Raw genomic sequence first — 21257 nt, 5'->3', positions numbered from 1 at the left:
ATGTGTTTAGTTCTAGTTTTTTATTACCTTTTCTAGTTATAAGCTCTAAGAAACGGATAATAGAATGGTTTTCTGACTTCCTCACTTAAGGTTGTACATGAAGGTTGGGTCTTTAATTTATATTGCACAAAGCCTAAATATTTTCTTCCCATTTTTTAACTCTTTTCCTCACTATATGACAATATTTTTAACTATAGCTCTTGATCTGATACATTTTCTTATGTATGTATAGGCAATTGACATACTCCGTATTTAGCAGTCAACCCAACATGGCAACATTTATAAAGAAAAATTAGAAAGCCAAAAGGTGGAGGCTAGAGCGGGCCCGTCAGCCTGTCAATTGGAAGTAAACATATTACCATACTTGGTGGGCCGAAAATTTAAGCCCCATGAAAAGGCATTCACAAATCACAAAGAAAAAGATGAGAAGTTGGGCCAATTGAATTTTTTTTTTTTTTTTATAAAGAAAGCAAATTATTTAATCAATGAAAAATGGATATCTTGAATAGTCTTAATTTTAAAAAGATAACTAGAGAAAGAAGATGATTAAAAAGTTAAAAAAATCTACATGTGCTTCATGAGGATACTCTAACAGAATATACTAACGCGTAATCTATATGAGAAAAAAGGAAAAGGATGACAATGTCTAGTTTATCTAAATTTTTGGAGAGAAAAAAGTGGGAAAAAAAATTACAAAATACATGAACAAATTGTGTGGTTAGGGAAATGATGCTTATACAATATTTTTCAGTCATACACAAAACTGTATGCATTATATAGTTATACAGTACAATCATATAATGCATATATTATTATGTATGACAAAAGAAAATGTTGTAGAGGGATCACCCCACATTTGCTAATTGCACATAATATTACGCGTTCTATATGTTTTACAGTTTAATCTATACAAATTGAAAATGAGTCTTAACTAGCTAATTAATCCGTATCTTTTTTGTCAAGGAAATAAAAATATACAAAAAATGTAAATTGAATAATTTAGAGATTTGTTACATATATAATTATGTACCATAAAATGATAGAATCTGGTGAACCGGACTTATTATTTCTTAACCTTCTGTGAATTTTTCTTCTGTTATGATTTTTGCAAAGGATAATTCAAAATTGGTGTTTGGCATCTTTAGGCCTTTAGCTGCTTATCTATTTATATCTATACTTTATTATAAAACAAACTACCATTCTTTCTTTAGGTAAAATATGTAATACCTATCTTAGGTAAAATATGTATATTCCAGGGGGAGATTATATAAAATTTAGGGGGTTATGTATGTTTATCAAATTTAAAGGTTTAATTTGTAACCTTTTTTAACATGGCAGTACCTAAGACATATAAAGTCATGCAGTACAGATCATTTTCTCACATATATATATATATATATATATATACTAGACTTATGCCCGCACAATGTAACGGCAGCGGGGGTAGTGATGGCGGGGGTGGTGGGGGCGGCAGTGGGGGCTACGATTGTGGTGAATGTAAAAGTAGTTGATGTTAATGATGTCATTGTAGTTATTTTAAGTGTTTGAGTATCTATATTGTAAATTATTTTATTATAGGTATTATAGATATATTAGATAGAGATGTTCAAAATAAAGGATAAAAAATATTTTTGGTTTTTTAAAGGTAGAAAGTTTAAGGGAAAGAAATAGTGTTTTGTTTTATTAGATAGTATAAATTAAACATTTGTTATTATTATGTTTAGGAAGACCTTTAGCTAAAAAAAAAATTAACCCCGCTAAATTAAAGTTTGAAAGTCCTATAGTTTGGTTACACGCCTTTGTCGACTGGCCGGTAGAAAAGTGATTACTGGTAAAAAAAAAAAAATTATATATATTTTATGTTTGTAAAAAATATCAAGAAAGAAATGTGAAGATAGAAAAATAAGAAAAACAGAAAAGAAAGTTTCGTGGTTGTGAATTGTTGTGGCAGGGGTTCATCCGCCATTTGTTATATTCTCATTCTCATATATTATTATCATATCATCATTCAAAACCATTTTATTTCAATCAAATTCATTTCAATTACATTGAATTGAATATAATAAATAAATTTTTAATAATAAAAATGGCGATGGCTTCATTATCATTGAATCCACCATTGCCACCAATATCTCCTCGTAAGCTCATTGACACTACTACTTCTCTTAATTACGGCGCCGCCAACAACAACCTTAAACCGATCGTAATTTCCGGGGATCCTCCAACGTTTGTGTCTGCTCCTGGTCGCCGCATCGTTGCTGGTTAGTTTTTTTTTTTTTCTCTTCTTTTTTTCAGTTTATTATATATTTCAAATTTCAAATTCTTTATTTAGCTGTTAACTTATTAGTATGTTACCTTGTAATGTTTAATTGTTCATAATAATAATATTATATTATAAAACCACTAAACATGTAGTAATGTTGATTATGCTGACTAATTAATGACTCAACTAAATAAATTAGTGCTTTTATAAGGCTAAGCTAGTCATACGTGCCCCGGTTTGAGAGTGGCCGAACCAGGAATGAATGTGAGCTGTAGCACCATTTGTTTTGACACTAAACTTGTATTCATGGTAAGTAACGATAACGAATAGACTGTTGAGATTTTTAACGGGTTTTAGCGCTTTCTGTCTATTTTTAGCGGTTTTTAAGAGTTTTTGACACTTTTGGCGGTGTCCATTTCCCCTTTACCGTTAAGAATTTTTTTTGAAAGATTAGAGTTAGCTAATTGATTATCTATAGTTTTTGACCCATAACACCTATAAAGAACACAATGTTTTTCAAAAATTGGCGTTATATGGGTTGATTGTATCCGTAGCCCGGGCTACCCCTACTTTCAAAGTTTTGCCTCTCGGTTTGGGTTCTTTTCCTAGCGCTGATCCTATGTGTTTAGTTAATTGTCTCATAGAGATGAGTAAAATGGTGACAGGCCCGTTTATGACCCGGAATAGAATATAAAGGTACACGATAAAGCTTAAAAGGTGATTGTCGGAAATTGGAATATTTTGAATTTACGTTGATATGAATGATTGTCCTTTTCTACCTTTGGTAGAACCTGGAAGCAGCCTCTCTACCTTTGGTAGGAGTAAGGCTGTCTACATCTCAACCTCCCCCATACACCGTGGAAGACGGTATTGGGACCCAAAACCCGTGGAAGACTGCGTTGGGAGTTACTTTACTTTACTTTACATTGATATGGACAAATGAACCTAAGGAAATGTAAATTGCTTCGTATGATAGATCCAATATAAAGGTGCTAACATAAGAAACTAGAGCATAAACTAGTAAAACTCTCAGGGAAGAAAATTTTGAATATATAATATGCATTTTTAAACGGGTTGGAAATGGTTTAGGAAGTTCAACTCAACCTGTTCATTCAACTGGTTAGCTGTGTCAACCTGATGTAAGCATCTTGATTGTGATCTTACATTAATAAATTATAAAGAAAAAACGTTAGTTATTTAGGATCAGGAGTAATTGAACTTGAGACTCCTAAATTCTGAAAGGTTAGATTTGAACTCAAGGCTCCTGAATTATCAAATTGGAGATTTGCAGGATATTTTAATTTTAAAGAGGTTTTTCCAATAAATCTTTTACACTGCTGAAGTAAGGTTATGAATCGTTGATGAACGAATATCACAATGTAACATTAAATCTTTGTGATTATGCTCAGCAGCTTACATCGCATATATCTTAACTTGATCCTTTTCAAGAATTTTGTTTTGGCTCAAGCTGCTTTTGTACATGTTGTTTCCTAGTGTATGAATTATTAGTCAAATAGAGCTGTCTCTGTTTATAGATTTTGAATAACGTATAACTGGTTTTCATGTAATCATGATTTTTTAAAAGATATAGTATGCTATTCCTTCTAGTTGCGAGTTAGCAGTATCTTACCCTCCGGGGTCATCCGTATCTTACCCTCCGGGGTCATCCATTTTTGGTGTGCTTAATCAAATAACTCTAGTGTTTTTATTTCGTATTCATTATATGAGATGTTACATGAAATTCATTCTTTTAGTTGGAGACTTGCACGGGGACCTTGCCAAAGCAAGAGGTGCACTTGAGCTGGCTGGTGTCTTGAGTTCAGATGGTCAAGACACGTGGACTGGCCGAGAGACGGTATGCGCTGTCAATTCACATTGCTACCTACTCATTTCAAACCATTTCAGCATTCATCAAGTATTGTAAGTGATGCAATGCTTTACATATCTATCCTTTGATCAGGTCTTGGTTCAGCTTGGAGATATACTCGACAGGGGTGAAGATGAAATTGCTATATTGTCTTTGTTAAGGTCGCTGCAACTTCAGGCTAAAGAGCACGGTGGTGCTGTTTTCCAGGTTGGTATACAAAAAACTTATACGTTTTGGTTCTCATGCTTTTCTAATTATGTGATTTAAGATTTAAAGATCAAGTATAGATTTTGACTTTCAGTTAAAAAGGGTTGCCTTTTTATTTATTTAAAGTTAGCATGAAACTAAGAATGAGTGATTCCATCTTTATAGGTGAATGGAAATCATGAAACTATGAATGTTGAAGGGGATTTTAGATATGTTGATTCCGGGGCATTTGATGAATGTTCAGACTTTCTAGAATATCTGGATGATTGTGGGCATAACTGGGAAGATGCTTTTTCTAGTTGGGCCGAAGTATCTGAAAGCTGGAAAGAAGAGCGGAAAATGTCACAAAGTTCTTGGGGCCCATGGAACCTAGTAAAGGTATACAATTCATGGAAATTTTGTATAAATATATATTATATTATATTCCCAATTCTAACGAAATATGATGGGATTCTGATTGACTTATATAAATATTAGGACAGCGGCAAAAGGGAGTAATTGCAAGATCAGTCCTTTTAAGACCAGGCGGTCCATTGGCATCTGAATTGGCACGACATCCTGTCGTTCTTAAAGTTGATGATTGGGTTTTCTGTCATGGTGGACTTCTTCCCCATCATGGTAAACTTGTACCCTCATCATATATATATATATATATAGTGAAAAGTTATTTTGAGAACCCTTTTTTTTGTGAGAACCTTTGAGAACTTTTCAAATCAAGCCCAACCGATGATTATTCTTTACATGAAAATTGTTTTTTGATTGTTTTCTGAATAACTTATGTGTAATTTTGAAGTTTATAATTGTTTGGAGACATGTATTATCATCCGTTATACAATTATGTGGGGATTTGGATTCTTGATCACATGTGCACGAATATTGCTATGATTATATGTGATCGACTTGCATATATGTGATCATAGCAATATTCGTGCACATGTGATCAAGAATCCAAATCTCCACATAATTGTATAACGGATGATAATCCATGCCTCCAAACAATTATAAACTTCAAAATTATACATAAGTTATTCAGAAAACAATCAAAAAACAATTTTCATGTAAAGAATAATCATTGGTTGGGCTTGATTTGAAAAGTTCTCAAACGTTCTCGCAAAAAAAAGGGTTCTCAAAATAACTTTACCCTATATATATATATATATATGTTTCAGTAGCACAATCTCCTCTAATTAGCTGTATCTCTATCCTAAACACAAATTTAGCAACATTTAATGCTGACTTCTATTTCTATCTCGTAAGATGTTTCTCTTTCTGTCCTTTTACAAGAGTATCATTTTAGGAATCAATTTATTTTGTAGTCAGAATTGTCAGACATTCAAACTGTTGATTATCTGGCAACAAAAGCATAATTAACCATTATCTCTAAAGGCCGGTTTTAATACTACTGAATACTGATCATCATACGTCTTAAGTCCCAACATATAAAGGTAACTTGAGATTGGATCTTTGTTGAAGTGGAAATGTTGCATCATTTGCGGACATTCTAAGTAGGCAATTGTTGCATTAATTTTTGATAATGTGGGTTTTCTTGAGGGGATATATATTGAATTTTTGGTGGTTCTGCAGTCACCTATGGCATCGAGAAGATAAACAGTGAAGTCTCTAAATGGATGATTAATGTTAATGAAGGTGATGATGAGTCACAAATACCTTTTATAGCTACCAGAGGTTATGACAGTGTTGTGTGGAATCGTTTATACTCTAGAGATACTGATGATTTAGAAGATCATCACATTGAACAGGCAAGTAAAGTTCAGTTTTCATGATGTCTTTTCTTTCCCTTTTCCGTGTTCCATGTATCTCAGGTTGTTTAAATTTATGAATTTACAACTTATTGTCTTATTGATACTAAACAGAGGTGGCAAACAGGCTGCCCGGGTAAGGATGTGTAACTTTTGGTGTGGACATATGGGTTGACCTAGAAACACCTTTTTGTCCAAATTTTGTTATTTTTCATAGCTAGTTACTATGTATGTAATTTAAAAAGAGGATTTAGCTCTTGAAAAATGAGTTGGGAGGTTTTCTGCATTATAATTACACTTTGCGTGAGTTTCTATCCGTTTGTGTGCAATCATATTTTCTCTAGGGTATTTTGGTCATTTCACTTAAACGAACGGTTTGTGCAAGTAAAAAGTAGTTTTAGGAACTTTTTATTCAAAAAGTTTTAATAAGCGAGGTTAGTGTTTTGAGAACACCACAGGGATGTGTCTTGTAATTTCGTTGGTTATTGGTTATTTTTTTTCTCATCTGTGGTCCCTGTTTGGCTCATTAGAGATACAACATAATCCGAATCTAACCCTTTTATAAAAAAGTTGGATTGAAATTGCCATGTCTTATTCGCACATTAATTTATTAAAATAATGTGTTCCTTTTGCAGATTCAATCTATTCTTGACAGCACACTTCAAGTAGTTGGTGCGAAGGCAATGGTAGTGGGACACACTCCACAAACTACAGGAGTGAATTGGTAAGCAAATCATTATTTGTTGATTTACAACCCGCCTGCCCTGAAATGTCCCCATGAAAACTAAATGTTTTCCAAGTAAAAGCCTGTTTTCCGATCGTTACTATTACAAATAAAAGGATAATACTGATATGGTCCATACAATCCTTTATATGTTCTTATCAGTAGCTATTCTCAGCATATAAAGGTAAACAACCTTGGGCTGATGTTTATATCCAGTTATTATCTTATAAGAATTTCGTTGAACATAATACATACCTGTTACCAGGTCAAAAAAAGATGGCATGCAGTGCCTTTGACCATTGTGGACTTTTCTTTACGTGGCATGAGAAACCAATTACCTGCTGTCAAGGTCGAAAATTGCCCTAGGTCCTAATATACAAAATCTCAAGTGTTTTTTATTGGGGAGACAAAAGTTTGGTAACCCAAAATAGAAACTGGACAATTGTTGTTTCATTTCGTCTAGACTTTTGGGATGATAAGAGCAAGTGAATATCAATTACATAAATTTTGAATTTTTGATTCATATTTTATTATAATCTAAGGCTAATTTAATGGTATGCAGTAAATATAACTGTAGCATTTGGCGTGTTGATGTGGGGATGTCTAGTGGAGTTCTTGATTCAAGACCCGAGGTAAGCCTCAAAGTTTTACGCGGTGTTTAGCACAGACTATATAATCTGTATTAAAACATGTTTCATACTTTCATGTAATTCTGTATAATGTTTGATATGATATCTGCTCACCAGGTTCTAGAAATAAGAGGCGATAAAACAAGGGTAATAAGGAGTAAATCAGATTCATTCAGTGAACTTCTGGCTGCAGATTATATGTAGATAACCACAAGGTACCACTAAAAAGCTTCTCTTCCAGCACCCTACTTTTATTTCTCAACTGCAATAGATCATTTTACACGTAGCTTAATTGAAACGTCTGTCCACTAGTTAACTGCCTAAAAACTGTAATCCTATTTAAGCAAATTGTTGTGATAACTGGTAACATACAAAGGTACAATTTATAGCTTTTCTTGAAATATCCTTGTCACATTGTATCAAATTCAGAGTTGGCATGCCGCTATTCTAGAGTCTAGAAGTGGCAAAATGGATGGGTCTCACGGGTTGGTAACTGGTCAGAACGGGTGTTTGGTAACCTGGAAAACTTTTCCAAAACTTTTATAGATACTCTGCCTATAAAATAGGATTGCAGAGGAATATATTGTTACAATATAAACATCTGATTATTCATTCTTTTAAAGCTTTTATGCAAATTATACACTTAGGATGACTTTTTACCCTTTAATGCTATCTCCCGTTAGAGATAAAACATTAACCCAAATCAACCCAGTAATAGGTAAATGGGCTCACATTGCCACTTTTTTGCCAATCTGAACATCCAGACTTGATATCTACAAGAGACGGATAGAGCATTAATCCTTTTAGCATTAATCCAATATGAGACATCCCATAATGAAATTTTTTGATATTCTTCGTCCAAATGGAGTTTGCAGTACTTTCCCATTTATTGTAGCGTTCATTCTGCATTGGCATGTGTACATCATTATAATCTATAACCACACGAATTTTAATTCTCTTCAGTCTGTCAGGATATCAAGTATAAAAACTGCTTTTGAAGTGTGGTTGCTAAAATGCTAATAAAACCATCTAAATTGTCATCCATTACATGTATCTAACGAAGTAAATTCGCAGGACTAATTGTTGAAGATGAACGCCCCATACGTTTTTTGCCTGCAATGGTAGGCGATGCCTGACAGATGGGCAACTATTTATTGGGCTTGGATTCATGGCATGTAAGTAGGTATATCATAGAATATGATGCAAAGCCTTCTCTAGGCCAAATTATGTCTATATTGTAGTCTATCTCCTCCTCTACTAGAGGAGGAGTTCGGCTGATGTCACAAAAACGTATGTGTCAACTAGAGGCATGGTCCACGTACATTTTTTACTAAAATTGATGATGAAATTGCTATGTATTCGATGGTGTTTATACTATGTGTATTTTGTATAAAGTTGAGTTTTGTATCAAAAGTTCTGATATACGTACATGCATGCTTATAGTGGGGTTGTTTGAAGTTTCGAGATACAGATATAGGGATATAGGGAAAGGGATATGATCTTTTGTTGTTACAATGCAAAACGTACAATGTATATCTATATTTTATGTATAATATAGATATGATTTGATGTTCAAGAATTGTTAAAGTTTCATGCATTAATTACAACTGGGTTTCCCATGCTCTTTTAGCCGTCAACCTTGTGTAAGAAACAGAAGCGTGCAGGAGTTTTATACAGATGAGAGAAAGGGCATTTAATGTGGTTATGGTTGAAAGTACGATTAGGTTTACACATCTCCCTGTTATTTACTTAAAAATTATCTTTAATTTCAAAATTTTCAAAAAGTTAAGTCCTTGTGAGTTGTAGTTTTTCATGCAACATCATGTTGTATACAGATTGACACACTAAAGATACACACATACAGACTTATTTTCAAAAATACACACTTCTCTCCAAAATCAATTCAAATCTTTTCGAAATAGTAACAACTCTCTCAATTCTGCTCATGGGTCAACAAAACTATAGTTTTGTTGAAGATTTGAATCCCGCAAGAGATTTCGTGAACATTAAGATTCGTGTAATCTAGAAGTGGTGCCAAAGCTGGAGGCTTGATCTAATCGCCATTGATGAAAGGGTACGTAAGATTTGACAGTATTGTAAATAAGCTTTCTTTCTTTTTTTTTTTTTTTATCTTCCTGTTATGAATCTAAAGGGTATGCAATATTTTGTTGTTTCCTAGGGTCAAAAGATTCAGATGTTTGTCAAGGACATCTTGATTCCTCAATTTCTAGAAAAACTCCAAGAAGATGGAGTTTACATTATCAGGAGGTGTGGTGTTGGTGAACAAGCTGACAAGTATCCTGTGCTTCCTCTTAAAAAGAAAATCAACTTCTACCGTTGTACTGAAGTAGAACCTATTTGTGGCTTTCAAGGTCACCCTTATGGTTTTCAGTTCAAAAAATTTGAAGAGATTGATATGGAGTTGTCTCAATCTGCGTTAACAGTTGGTGAGTTTTTAACATTGGTACACAAATCTTTATGTTTACTGCAAACATATGTAAGTGTTATTTACCTGTATTATATTCAATGTAGATGTTATTGGAAACGTCGTATGGTGTGGAGACTTGGATATTTTCAAAGGGAAATCTGGTAAAGACACCAAGAGGCTTCATTCGGATCTTCAAGATTTGTAGTAAGTTTTTTCATTTTCTTCCACTTTATTTACCTGTATATAGTCAAGTGTATTTATAAGGTATGTAGTTTTTTCACCATAAATGTTGCATTAGCTTTTACTTATTCAATGATTGGCATTTCATCTCATCATAAATTTATACTGTCACATTAAGAGGAATGTCTTTCTTTGAAATTATATCTTCATTCGGTTACATTTAAGAAGGTCTGCATCTAAGAATGTTTGTTGTCTCTCATGAAAGTTTTATACACAAACTGGTGTGGGTATTTAATGTATGTTTGTACTTCATAAATGTTTTCAAGCAAAATGTAGTTTTTTCTGTTTTTTGCATGCTTAACTTTGTGTCTGAATTTCCTTTTCTTGACCTATGTATATTGTTCATTTGTAATTTACTGGTCAATATATACTTTATCACTAAAAATTAAATAAGCATGATTGTAGTGGTAAGGTTTTGCGATGCACTTTATGGGCTGATTATGCTGTTCAAGTGAGCAATTATATCAGTAACCATAAGGGAGAAGAAAGTGTGATAGCAATTCTGCAACATGCAAAAATCAAATATTGGAGTAGTAAGTTTAATTGAAAAACCTCTATACTATCAAGGCTTTCATCTACAATTTAACTGAAAAAGGAAAAAATTGTATTTTTTTTTTTTTAGATTCTATCAGTGTTCAGAATGATATGTATGGTACCCGAGTTTTTCTTGATGATGAAATTGAAGAAATGAATACTTTTCGTAGGAGGTAAATTCATTGTCAACCTTACCACATCACGAACATAAATACTTCCTGAATTATAATTGATTGCTTTTGTGCAGCCTTATACTCATGCAAAATGGAAATGGTAATTCTCAAAGCCATTTGACCATTCAGACCAATTATCCCATTCGTAATGAATTTATCACTAATGGTGTGAGAAAAACTGTCGAGGAGATTCGTGAGTTGCCGATGTGGACTGAAAACATTGACCTTAACACTCACATTCCCAAAGTTGAGTGTGTTGTTCTTGCCTCCATTAGGCTCTTGGAGGAAGAACACGGTTGGTTTTATGTAGCACATCGAACCTGTAAGAAGAAAGTGAAGACTAAAGCTGAGTTTCTCAAGATTGCTGATAACATAACTGAGGAACTGCAGAATGCACCGTCTGATAGTTTGTGGTGTGATAAGTGCATGTGCCAAGCGACATCCGTCATTCCAAAGTAATATACATTTGTAGCCTTAATGTATAGTGATAAGTGCATGTTGTTCCTTTTTTTACGTTCTTCATTACTGCAGATTCAGGATCCAATTTAGGGTCCAAGATGCGACTGGTAGCACTTCATTTATGATGTTTGACCAAGATGTTGCTCGCCTTTTGAACTTGTCTGCAAACTATATTCGTGATCGTCAAGTTCAGTCTGAGAATCCCAATGGTTTCCCTCATGAATTGGATGCTCTTGTGAATCGTATGCTTGCGTTTAAGATTGTCGTTAATTCCTACAATGTTCGAAACAAGTACTATGTCTTTACTGTTATCAAGGTTTGTGATGATCCTGATATAATTGATGAATTGCTTTCATTGGAAAATCAACCAGAGGTATGAATACCATCTTATGCTTATTAAGCACTTATAATTCAATAACATACATTTTCAGACTGAACTTACAAAACATGATTTGTAATTTGTTCATATTCATAGCTTACTACCCCAAGTGTTGATCCTACCTGTGTCAAGCTATCGGAATCCTCACAATGTGGAGTTGATTCAAAGGTTAGTCAATAATTAAGACATTGTTTTTATCTATAATGATTTACAAAACACCAAAGTGCTTTAATATGGATATAGTTTCTTTGTGATCTTTTCGAAGGATGTTGCATCTGTTACTGGAGGTTGTTTAACTATGGACGTCGACAATGACACTGAAACAAGCCCCCTGATTGAAAGACCCATCAAAGCTGTTATTGATGCTCTCAATGCTCCTGGAGAATCTTCCACCAAAAGACTAAGGAAGAAGTTGGAACCATATGATGTGTAAACAATGCTTGAAACTGTACTGTTATGTTTGCAGATTTCTTTTGAACATTGCTTGTCTGTCTATTACTCTGTTTATCTTTTGGAGTTCATTGATGGATGTTATTGCCATGAACCTTGAACTTATGAACCTGTATGCTACTTCCTTTTGTTGAATGGTTTCCACTTTCATTCAATGTCATGTTTATCTTGTGTTGTCCCTGGCTTGATTTATTTGCCTTTCACTTTGATCTTATGAATCTGTTTTGAAATATATATATATGCATCACATATTATATAAACACACATTAAACCAATTTAATCTACAAAGTGTCATTAACAAACACTGAAACGAAATTCTTTTCACTTATTATATGAATATGAATTCTTAATATATAAAAATCAAAAGTGCTCACAATTAACTGAAAATAAGTAAAGTACATCAGTCAAAAACAAACTTTGGATGTCAAATTATTTCAAATTTTATCTACTACTGTTGCTGTTGAAAATTTTTGAATCCAAACTCAAAATTTCAAATGTCTTTCAAAACATTGTGAATTCCCTCTTAAAATTCAGTTCTAAATATAACCACATATTTCAAATATCATTCCATCACTTTTTCTATTATCATAGTTTTATTCAACAAAGGTTGTAACAATGCGTAAACACAAATACACTGAATCCTATATCGAAAACAATGAGAATGCAACACAAGATCCAAAAGAAATGAGGAAAAGAATAAGAGCTATATTGCAAAGTCGTAAAACATCTTCCCAGGTTAACCTATCAACTTTAACATTTGCTTTTCCCAATCGTGTATTGTCAAATATTACCAATTGTATGTCAAAACCAGTTGAAACCAAAAACAAATTGTCTAAAACTACTAAACCCTCCAATTATGCATTTGTTAGTATACCTTATTCTCCACCTGTTACTATATCTTCAACTCCAACATGTGTAACTCCATCAAATAGAAATAACCCATCAGTTACAACATCACATGTCTTCAACAACTCTTATATTGGAACTACTTCAACCAATTCAACTACATTTGCTACTTTAAACTCTAAAAACTCTGGAAAACCTCATTATAATATTTGAAATCCTTGCAACGTTTATCAAAAATCTTCTTCAAAAAACATTGGTACGCTTTCTTTCTATTCTTTCTATTATATACTAATCGGAAAAATAGACATGTATATAAATAACAGTTACTGTATGTGTCAGGAAAAAAGAATATGAAAGCTCAAACTCCAAAAGGAAATCAGAAATTACATATTTCAAAAGAAAACATTGGTAAGCTTTCTTTCCCTTCTTTTTATTATATTAATCTGAAATATACACATTAATATAAATATAAGTTATTGTAATTCTCAGGAAATAAAAATATGAATGGTGAAAATTAAAAGGAAAACAGATATTACATAATTCAACCGAAAAGATGAACCCGTTTACTATAATGTCCTCCCCAGAATTTGATTGTTGTACCGAGGTTATAAATCCTACCCCAAAAGTTAGGAGATTCAATACATCTAACATACCTCGAATAGATTTGGATATTAGTGATGACCTATCATCAGATTCTTATTCAATGCGTCATGGAATATCCAGAGGTATCTTCACTCTTTATCTACGGAGTATTTCTTACGTTGACCATCGTTACATTTTATATCACCTTTAATTTTCTTTTTTGTAAATGACATAGCATACATTGACCATGGGGATGCCATATATAAGTGTTCCAAATGTAATGCTATGCTATGGGAAGCTGAAATGCTACGAGGAAATCATGATCTTAAGAAAACTGCTTTTGGATTTTGTTGCTCCTCTGGTGATGTGCAACTGCCTCCACCACCCGAACCTCCAGCTGTTCTCAAAAAACTCTTTAAAGAAAAAAATCCAAAGTCAAATAATTTCATGTCTAACATCAGAGCATATAATATGATGTTCTCTTTCACTTCCATGGGAGGTAAAATTGATAAGACTGTCATGAAAGGTAAAGGACCATTTGTGTTTTGACTTCAAGGTCAAAACTTTCATCGTATGGGAAGTCTTATGCCTGGTCCTGGTCCTGGTGAACAACCCAAGTTTTCCCAACTCTATATATATGATTCAGAAAATGAAGCTGCAAATAGAGAAAAAGCTGTAAGGTATTGTTCAATATTGTTTACTTTTCAATCAACATAAATACGTATATATTGCTTTTAAACCAGATTCTCATTTCTTAATTATCCTATTATTTTTACATTCTAAAAAGCATTTCTATTTTATTTATTACAGTGATGGCAGAGACAGAAAAAAACAACCACTTGATCATCATACAATTGACATATGTTGGATTTAAACAATCCACTTGTCAAATCATTTAGAATGGTTAGAGATTGTGTCAAAGATAATGATTGGGAAACTGTAGGTCTAAAACTCATCGGTACAAGAAAACAAGATGCAAGACAATACAATTTGCCAACTACATCAGAGGTTGTTGGTTTAATAATTGGTGATATTGATGACATGATTGATAATCGAGACATTGTTCTTCATACTAAAGCTGGTGGTCTTCAACGAATAAGTGAGCTCCATCCCTCTTACCTAGCCTTGCAATATCCTATTTTGTTCCCTTATGGAGAAGATGGTTATAGGATTGATATCAAACATAGAGGCATTCCACTTGACTCAAACATTGTTCGATCTAAAACAAGCATGAGAGAATTTTTTGCCTATATGCTCCAAATCAGACCGAAATCTGGGTCATTGTTGTTGTTTGCCAAGAAACTGTTACACCAGTTTATGGTAGATGCGTACACAATGATTGAGTCTGAACGTTTGTCTTACATAAAAACACAACAAAAGAAACTCCGTACTGAAACTTTTAAAAATTTAACCGCTACTATTGAAAATGGCAATGATGAGGGTTCCTCGTCTGGTAAACGCATATTTTTTGCCATCTTCTTTTACTGGTGGAGCAAGATACGTGATGCAAAAGTATTTAGATGCTATGGCAATTTGCAAAATGGTGGGTTACCCGGATCTTTTTATAACAGTAACTTGCAATCCCAATTGGCCTGAGATATGTAGATGCTTGGTTGATATAGACCTCAAGCCTGAAGACAGGCCTGATATTCTCTCTAGAATCTTTAAAATTAAATTGGATCATCTTATACAAGATTTGAAGACCAATGAGTTTTTTGGTCCTATTGAAGCAGGTTATTTCTTCATACTCCATATAGTTATTGAAGTTGGTTTTAATACTGGTGTTTTTCCATATAGTTCTTCATACTCCTATTGAAGTTTGTTTTAATAGTGGTGTTTTTTTGTTTTAGTGATCTATACAGTAGAGTTTCAGAAACGTGGACTTCCTCATGCTCATCTTTGTTTGTTCCTTAAAGCTGGACATAAGTTTCCCACTGTCACAGATATTGACCATGTAATTAGTGCAGAAATACCAGACAAGGAAGAAGATCCTGAATTATATGAATTGGTTAAACAATTCATGATGCATGGTCCTTGTGGTGCTGATAATCCAAGTTGTCCATGTATGGTTCAACGAAAGTGCTCCAAAAATTTTCCAAAAGATTTCCATGAAGAAAGCTCCGTAGATTCTTCAGGATATCCAGTTTATAGAAGACGTAACAAAGGTCGCACAATAGAAAAAGATGGAATACCACTTGACAACCGATATGTCGTCCCTTATAATGCAACTTTTCTTCGAATGTATCAATGTCATATGAATGTTGAATGGTGCAACCAAACCGGGTCCATCAAGTATTTGTTTAAATAAATTAACAAGGGACCTGATCGTGTCACTGCTTCTGTTTATCAAGCAAATACTAATCCAGATGGTACACAACCCAAAAAAACTGAAGATGAGGTTAAAAACTACCTTGATTGCAGGTATCTTTAATAATTGTTTTTAAATATGAGTATAATTATTTTTCCAATTCGTTTTATTTATATACATTTTTTTTTCTAAGAATCTTTTTGATTAAAAAAAGAGTATATTTTGTAGGTATGTTTCTGCTTGTGAGGCTGCATGGAGAATTTTCAAATTTGATATACATTATCGATATCCACCTGTTGAAGTTTTACCGTTTCATGATGAAGATGAGCAGAGCATCGTATACGACGATGAGTCTAATTTATGTGATGTGGTTTCCAATCCAACTGTTAAACAATCAATGTTTACACAATGGATGGCAATCAATAATGTTGATTCTTTTGCTCGGACATTGAAATATGCAGAATTCCCAAGGCATTATAGTTATAATCGGAAGGATAGATATTGGAAAAGAAGAAGAAATCCGAATGGTTCTATTGGAAGGATAGGTTACGTCCCACCATCTCTTGGTCCTGTATACTACTTGAGAATACTACTCAATCATGTTAGGGGACCAAGGAGCTTTAAGCATCTGAAATTTGTTAATGGAAAACAATGTAAAACCTACAAAGAGGCATGTGAAGAATTGGGACTGTTAGATGATGATAAGGAATATATTGATGCAATTAAAGAAGCAAGTTCATGGGCTACAGCCTCTTGGTTAAGAAATTTTTGTCATGTTACTCCTTTCAAACTCTGTAACACGTCCCGATGATCTTTGGGCCAAAACATGGTACCTCTTAGCTGAAGATATCTTATTTAGACAAAGGAAGATTGTTAACTGTCCCGGTACTTTGATTCAAAATAATTTCTAAATGTAATTTCCTTTAATATCAAAATATAATGTTTTTTGTCTAACTAAAATTAGTTTTATATTTAAAAATAATTTTGTAGGTTTAATGCTTGCTGATGAAGAGCTTAAAATGCTTTGTTTGTCGGAGATCGAACAACTTATGCTTACAAATGGAAGTACCCTTAAAAACTTTCCTGAAATGTCTTTCCCCGAAAACCACTACTTGTCATCAATCAACAATCGTTTAATAAGAAATGAGTTGTTGTATGATAAGTCGGCTCTCAGGGAAGAGCATATCCAAATGTTGTCAACCTTAACCCATGAACAACAAGCCATTTATAAAACAGTTATGAAAGCTATAAGCAACAATGATGGCAGTATTTATTTTGTTTATGGATATGGTGGTACCGGCAAGACATTTCTTTGGAAGACACTTACAACTGCAATACGATGTGAAGGTGAAATTGTGCTCAATGTTGCATCTAGCGGAATTGCTTCTCTTTTACTAAGCGGTGGAAGAACGGCTCATTCAAGGTTTATAATTCCCATCAATATTAATGAGAATTCAGTTTGTTCTATTGAGCCCAGCAGTGATTTGGCTGCTTTAATACAAAAAACCAAATTGATCATTTGGGATGAAGCACCAATGATACACAAACATTGTTTTGAAGCTCTTGATAGAACAATGCGAGATATTTTACGCTCTTCTCAACCAAATAGTGAAGAGAAAGTTTTCGGGGGCAAAGTTGTTATATTTGGAGGTGATTTTCGTCAAATCTTACATGTCATTCCTAATGGTTCAAGAAGTAATATTGTTAATGCTTCTTTGAATTCATCTTATCTTTGGCACCATTGTAAAGTCCTAAAATTAACCGTCAATATGAGATTGAGGGTTGGCTGCGACCCAACACATGTGGAAGAGATTTCTGAATTTGCTGATTGGATTTTAAAGCCTGGTGATGGAGTACTTGGTGATGCAAATGATGGTGAAGTTGATATTGAAATACCTCAAGAATTGCTCATAAGTGACTCGGTGAATCCACTTAAATCTTTAATTGACTTCACATATCCCGATATATACAACTGTTTGGATCAACCTCTTTATTTCCAGGAAAGGGAAATTCTTGCACCAACCCATGATTTTGTCAATCAAATCAATGAAAAGTTTTTAGAAATGATGCCCGGAGAGGTGCAAGAATATCTAAGCTCATACAGCTTATGTGAATCTGAACAAATAACAGATGTTGATGAAGCTTTGTTCTCTACTGAAATTTTGAACAACATGAGATTGTCTGGTTTGCCTAACCATAAACTTGTGTTAAAGATTGGTGTTCCTGTTATGTTGCTTAGAAATCTTGATCAACCAAATGGTTGTGCAATGGCACCCGTTTACAAGTTGTGAAACTTGGTAAACATGTCATTGAAGCAAAAATAATAACTGGAACAAACGTCGGCCATCATACTTTAATTTCAAGATTAAAGATGTCTCCATTTGACCGACGTATTCCAGTCAAAATTTGCAGAAAACAATTCCCTGTAGCCGTATGTTTTGCAATGACTATAAACAAGAGTCAAGGACAATCTCTTGATCGTGTCGGTTTGTACTTACGGAAGCCAGTTTTCAGCCATGGTCAGCTTTATGTGGCCGTTTCAAGGGTCAAAAGCAAAAGAGGCTTGAAGATTTTAATATTAGATGAAGATGGCATGATTAGTAACACTACTACAAATGTGGTTTACAAGGAAGTGCTTCAATGTTTATGAAATACTAATGTCTTTCTAAATTAAGTGCAATCTTTTGATCATGTCTTTCTAAATAGAGTTGAAGATTTTTTATATTTACTGAAGAAGACATGATTACTAAAAGTACTCAATTTCTCCATTTTGATTACATTACTACAATACTTTAGTTGATTTAGAATTCATTCAAAAGACATACATGCATTAACTACCATTATCCGAATTACAAGATTAGATGTTGCTATAAAAAGATCCTAACTAGCAACATCGTCACATCCTTAGTCAACAAAACCTACATATATTGTTGGAAATAAAAGAAATAGTAACCAAAGAACATACCATATCATATTACATTTCATCAGATACTTAACATATACGAAGATAAACATTTCCCCCCACCACAGATTTCTCTTTGTTGATACCAAACTTGATTGAATCCCTGACCATAAAACCAGTACATTCCATAAACAACCCCCAATCATACTTTAGCTTAATGTGAGATAAATCACCTGGTCTTCGACTATCCTCCTTTTTAACCAGCTTTGGATTGAACTTCATGTAACCATAAGCCAAAGTAACTCCATCAAATTCGTAAATCTTATGTTCACGAACAAACTTTGCTGGAATTGTCTGCCACCAAAAAAAAATATGCTTTATCCATTAATATAATCAAACTTTGTGTTTAGAGTTTATCTAAAGTCATTTACATACCACTTCTTTGTGTGTCAAACAAGATTCACCAAACCTATGCAAGAAAAAAGGTTGCTTGAACTTTTGTGATTGTGATGCATAGTTAAACGGCATTGATGCAAAATCTTACAATCAAATTTCTTGTCATCCATCAATCCTTCTTTCCAAAATTTCTTATACTTCGTCACAACCTCATCCTCAAAACCTAAATAATCAACAAACCATATTACATATTTAGTATTACAACTAATTTTTTTTTTAACTTTCAACAATTTAAGAATGAAATAATTGACTTACATGCATCCGCTATCAAACCAACTCCAACATTTTTTTTATTAAACACATCCGCCCCGTACTTCTGTTGTCCAAAAGATGTGAATAGCATTGTAAAACCCTTATCAACACCATTAACCATTATAAAATTAGTCCATTTTTTCCCCTTAAATCCCACGGCCTGCCATTTATTGTATTCTGAATTATCTTCATGGTACTTATAAATAGGCTTCACTGTCGAATCCTGCAATGGACCAAACAGTTCCGCTTCCAACTTCGGTTTAACATCAGTTTTCACATTCAAGTCTTTAAGTATCCTAGCAGGAAGATTCTGTTGTAAAGACAAACAAAAACACATCTTAGCAAACATAGACCATGTTTAATACTAATGTATAAACCATAAACATAGTTGTTTCTTAAAAGAATTAAGAAATACATGACTAACCTCTTGGTAAATTGTATTATTTGAAGCCTTAACCAAACATCTCTTCATCACCCACTTACCTACAAAATCCCTCTTCATCTCCATCCCAAATGAATTGAAACATACTACTTCAAACTCATTCCTACCAACCTTTTGGAAATACAACTTACTAAATCCTAAATCTCGATGGAAACTCATCTTAAGAAACTGTGGCCAACTCCAATATCCAATCTTTGTAATACCCTCACCCATATCATAAACGAAAACAACAAACTTACGTTGACTTGAGTTTATCAAAGTCATCCGTTCACATGGATCTGTTATATGGTTCCTAAAAATCCTTGGCAGTACCTAATCAGATATTTGTTAATATTCATATTCATATTACCATATTCAAAACAATAAGTATATATATTCAATAATAATCAAACTCACCAGATACTCTTCAAAACTTCCATCTTTTGGGACATCAACAAGAATTTGGAATTTCTGTTATTAAGAATTATAAACAATTGATAAAGCAAAATCTAACTTTTTGTAATCCAAAATATATATTATTTTTAGTTATTCAACACCAAAAGTCCATATATTGATAAAATAAAAAATAAAAAATCTAAATGGTCCCCAACCTGTCTCAATATCTGTTAACGCATATAACTCAGAGGGTCCCAATAACCCTAAATGTTGAAGAATATACATATATTTATCTACACGCTAAATTTTTTTATTGCATTGACTGTTTTCTTTGAATACCCTAATCTTCACTAATTATTCACATATTCACTAAAACTATAAACCCTAATCAGAATAGTTTTTTACTTAACAAAAATATAATACATTGATAAACTATAAACCATTTTGAATACACTCAAATAATAGTTAAAGAAATGAAGTAAATCGAAATACACCTGTCGGGCAACAAAGTGATGGCCGAGCTTTCTTTTCCCCATTCTTTTTTCCAGTTTCTTTTTGATGCTAAAATGGATGAACACCTACCAATTATTGATAACCTCACCAACCTCACCAAACTATCCTTAAATTACAATTTACCCCCTATACAATTATAAGTTGCTAAACAATAATTCTTTTCTAAATTATTTTTGTAATTTATAACATAGGTTACATAAAATAAATTAAATAAAGAATTAGGAATCAAATACATATAAAACACATTAACACCACTATTTAATACATAACTCATTAATACATTAAACAAATACATATAAATTCAACCACATTATTAACCATCATATAAAACCACAATAAGTAACAACATCACTAATAAACATAATAGTATTTAAAGTAGCACACATAATTAGACAATTAACATATTAAACATATTTATGTTTTTTAGAAATATAAACACATAGATTAGTCTTCAAACTCCCTCCTCAA

The 21257-nt window shown here is 33.1% G+C and overlaps 2 protein-coding genes and 1 pseudogene across 2 annotated transcripts; all 3 read left to right on the top strand.

Annotated features, from left to right (window-relative positions):
• Positions 1-2006: 2006 nt before the first annotated feature.
• On the top strand, positions 2007-8878 carry LOC122582735 (shewanella-like protein phosphatase 1). The gene is made up of 10 exons (XM_043755156.1): positions 2007-2261; positions 4018-4118; positions 4224-4337; positions 4503-4715; positions 4820-4955; positions 5922-6097; positions 6733-6821; positions 7384-7453; positions 7568-7665; positions 8525-8878. The coding sequence occupies exons 1-9, from the start codon at positions 2087-2089 to the stop codon at positions 7652-7654; spliced, it is 1161 nt and encodes a 386-aa protein (XP_043611091.1). The 5' UTR covers positions 2007-2086; the 3' UTR covers positions 7655-7665; positions 8525-8878.
• Positions 8879-10015: 1137 nt separating this feature from the next.
• LOC122583814 lies at positions 10016-12273 on the top strand. The gene is made up of 7 exons (XM_043756193.1): positions 10016-10082; positions 10524-10651; positions 10741-10825; positions 10900-11280; positions 11357-11657; positions 11760-11831; positions 11929-12273. The coding sequence occupies exons 3-7, from the start codon at positions 10764-10766 to the stop codon at positions 12094-12096; spliced, it is 984 nt and encodes a 327-aa protein (XP_043612128.1). The 5' UTR covers positions 10016-10082; positions 10524-10651; positions 10741-10763; the 3' UTR covers positions 12097-12273.
• A 1257-nt stretch (positions 12274-13530) lies between these two features.
• Positions 13531-18499, top strand: LOC122581587 (annotated as a pseudogene).
• Positions 18500-21257: the final 2758 nt, after the last annotated feature.

The sequence above is a fragment of the Erigeron canadensis genome, chromosome 9, assembly GCF_010389155.1.
Source record: "Erigeron canadensis isolate Cc75 chromosome 9, C_canadensis_v1, whole genome shotgun sequence".
Taxonomy (NCBI): domain Eukaryota; kingdom Viridiplantae; phylum Streptophyta; class Magnoliopsida; order Asterales; family Asteraceae; genus Erigeron; species Erigeron canadensis.
This window is presented reverse-complemented; position numbering and strand designations above follow the sequence as displayed.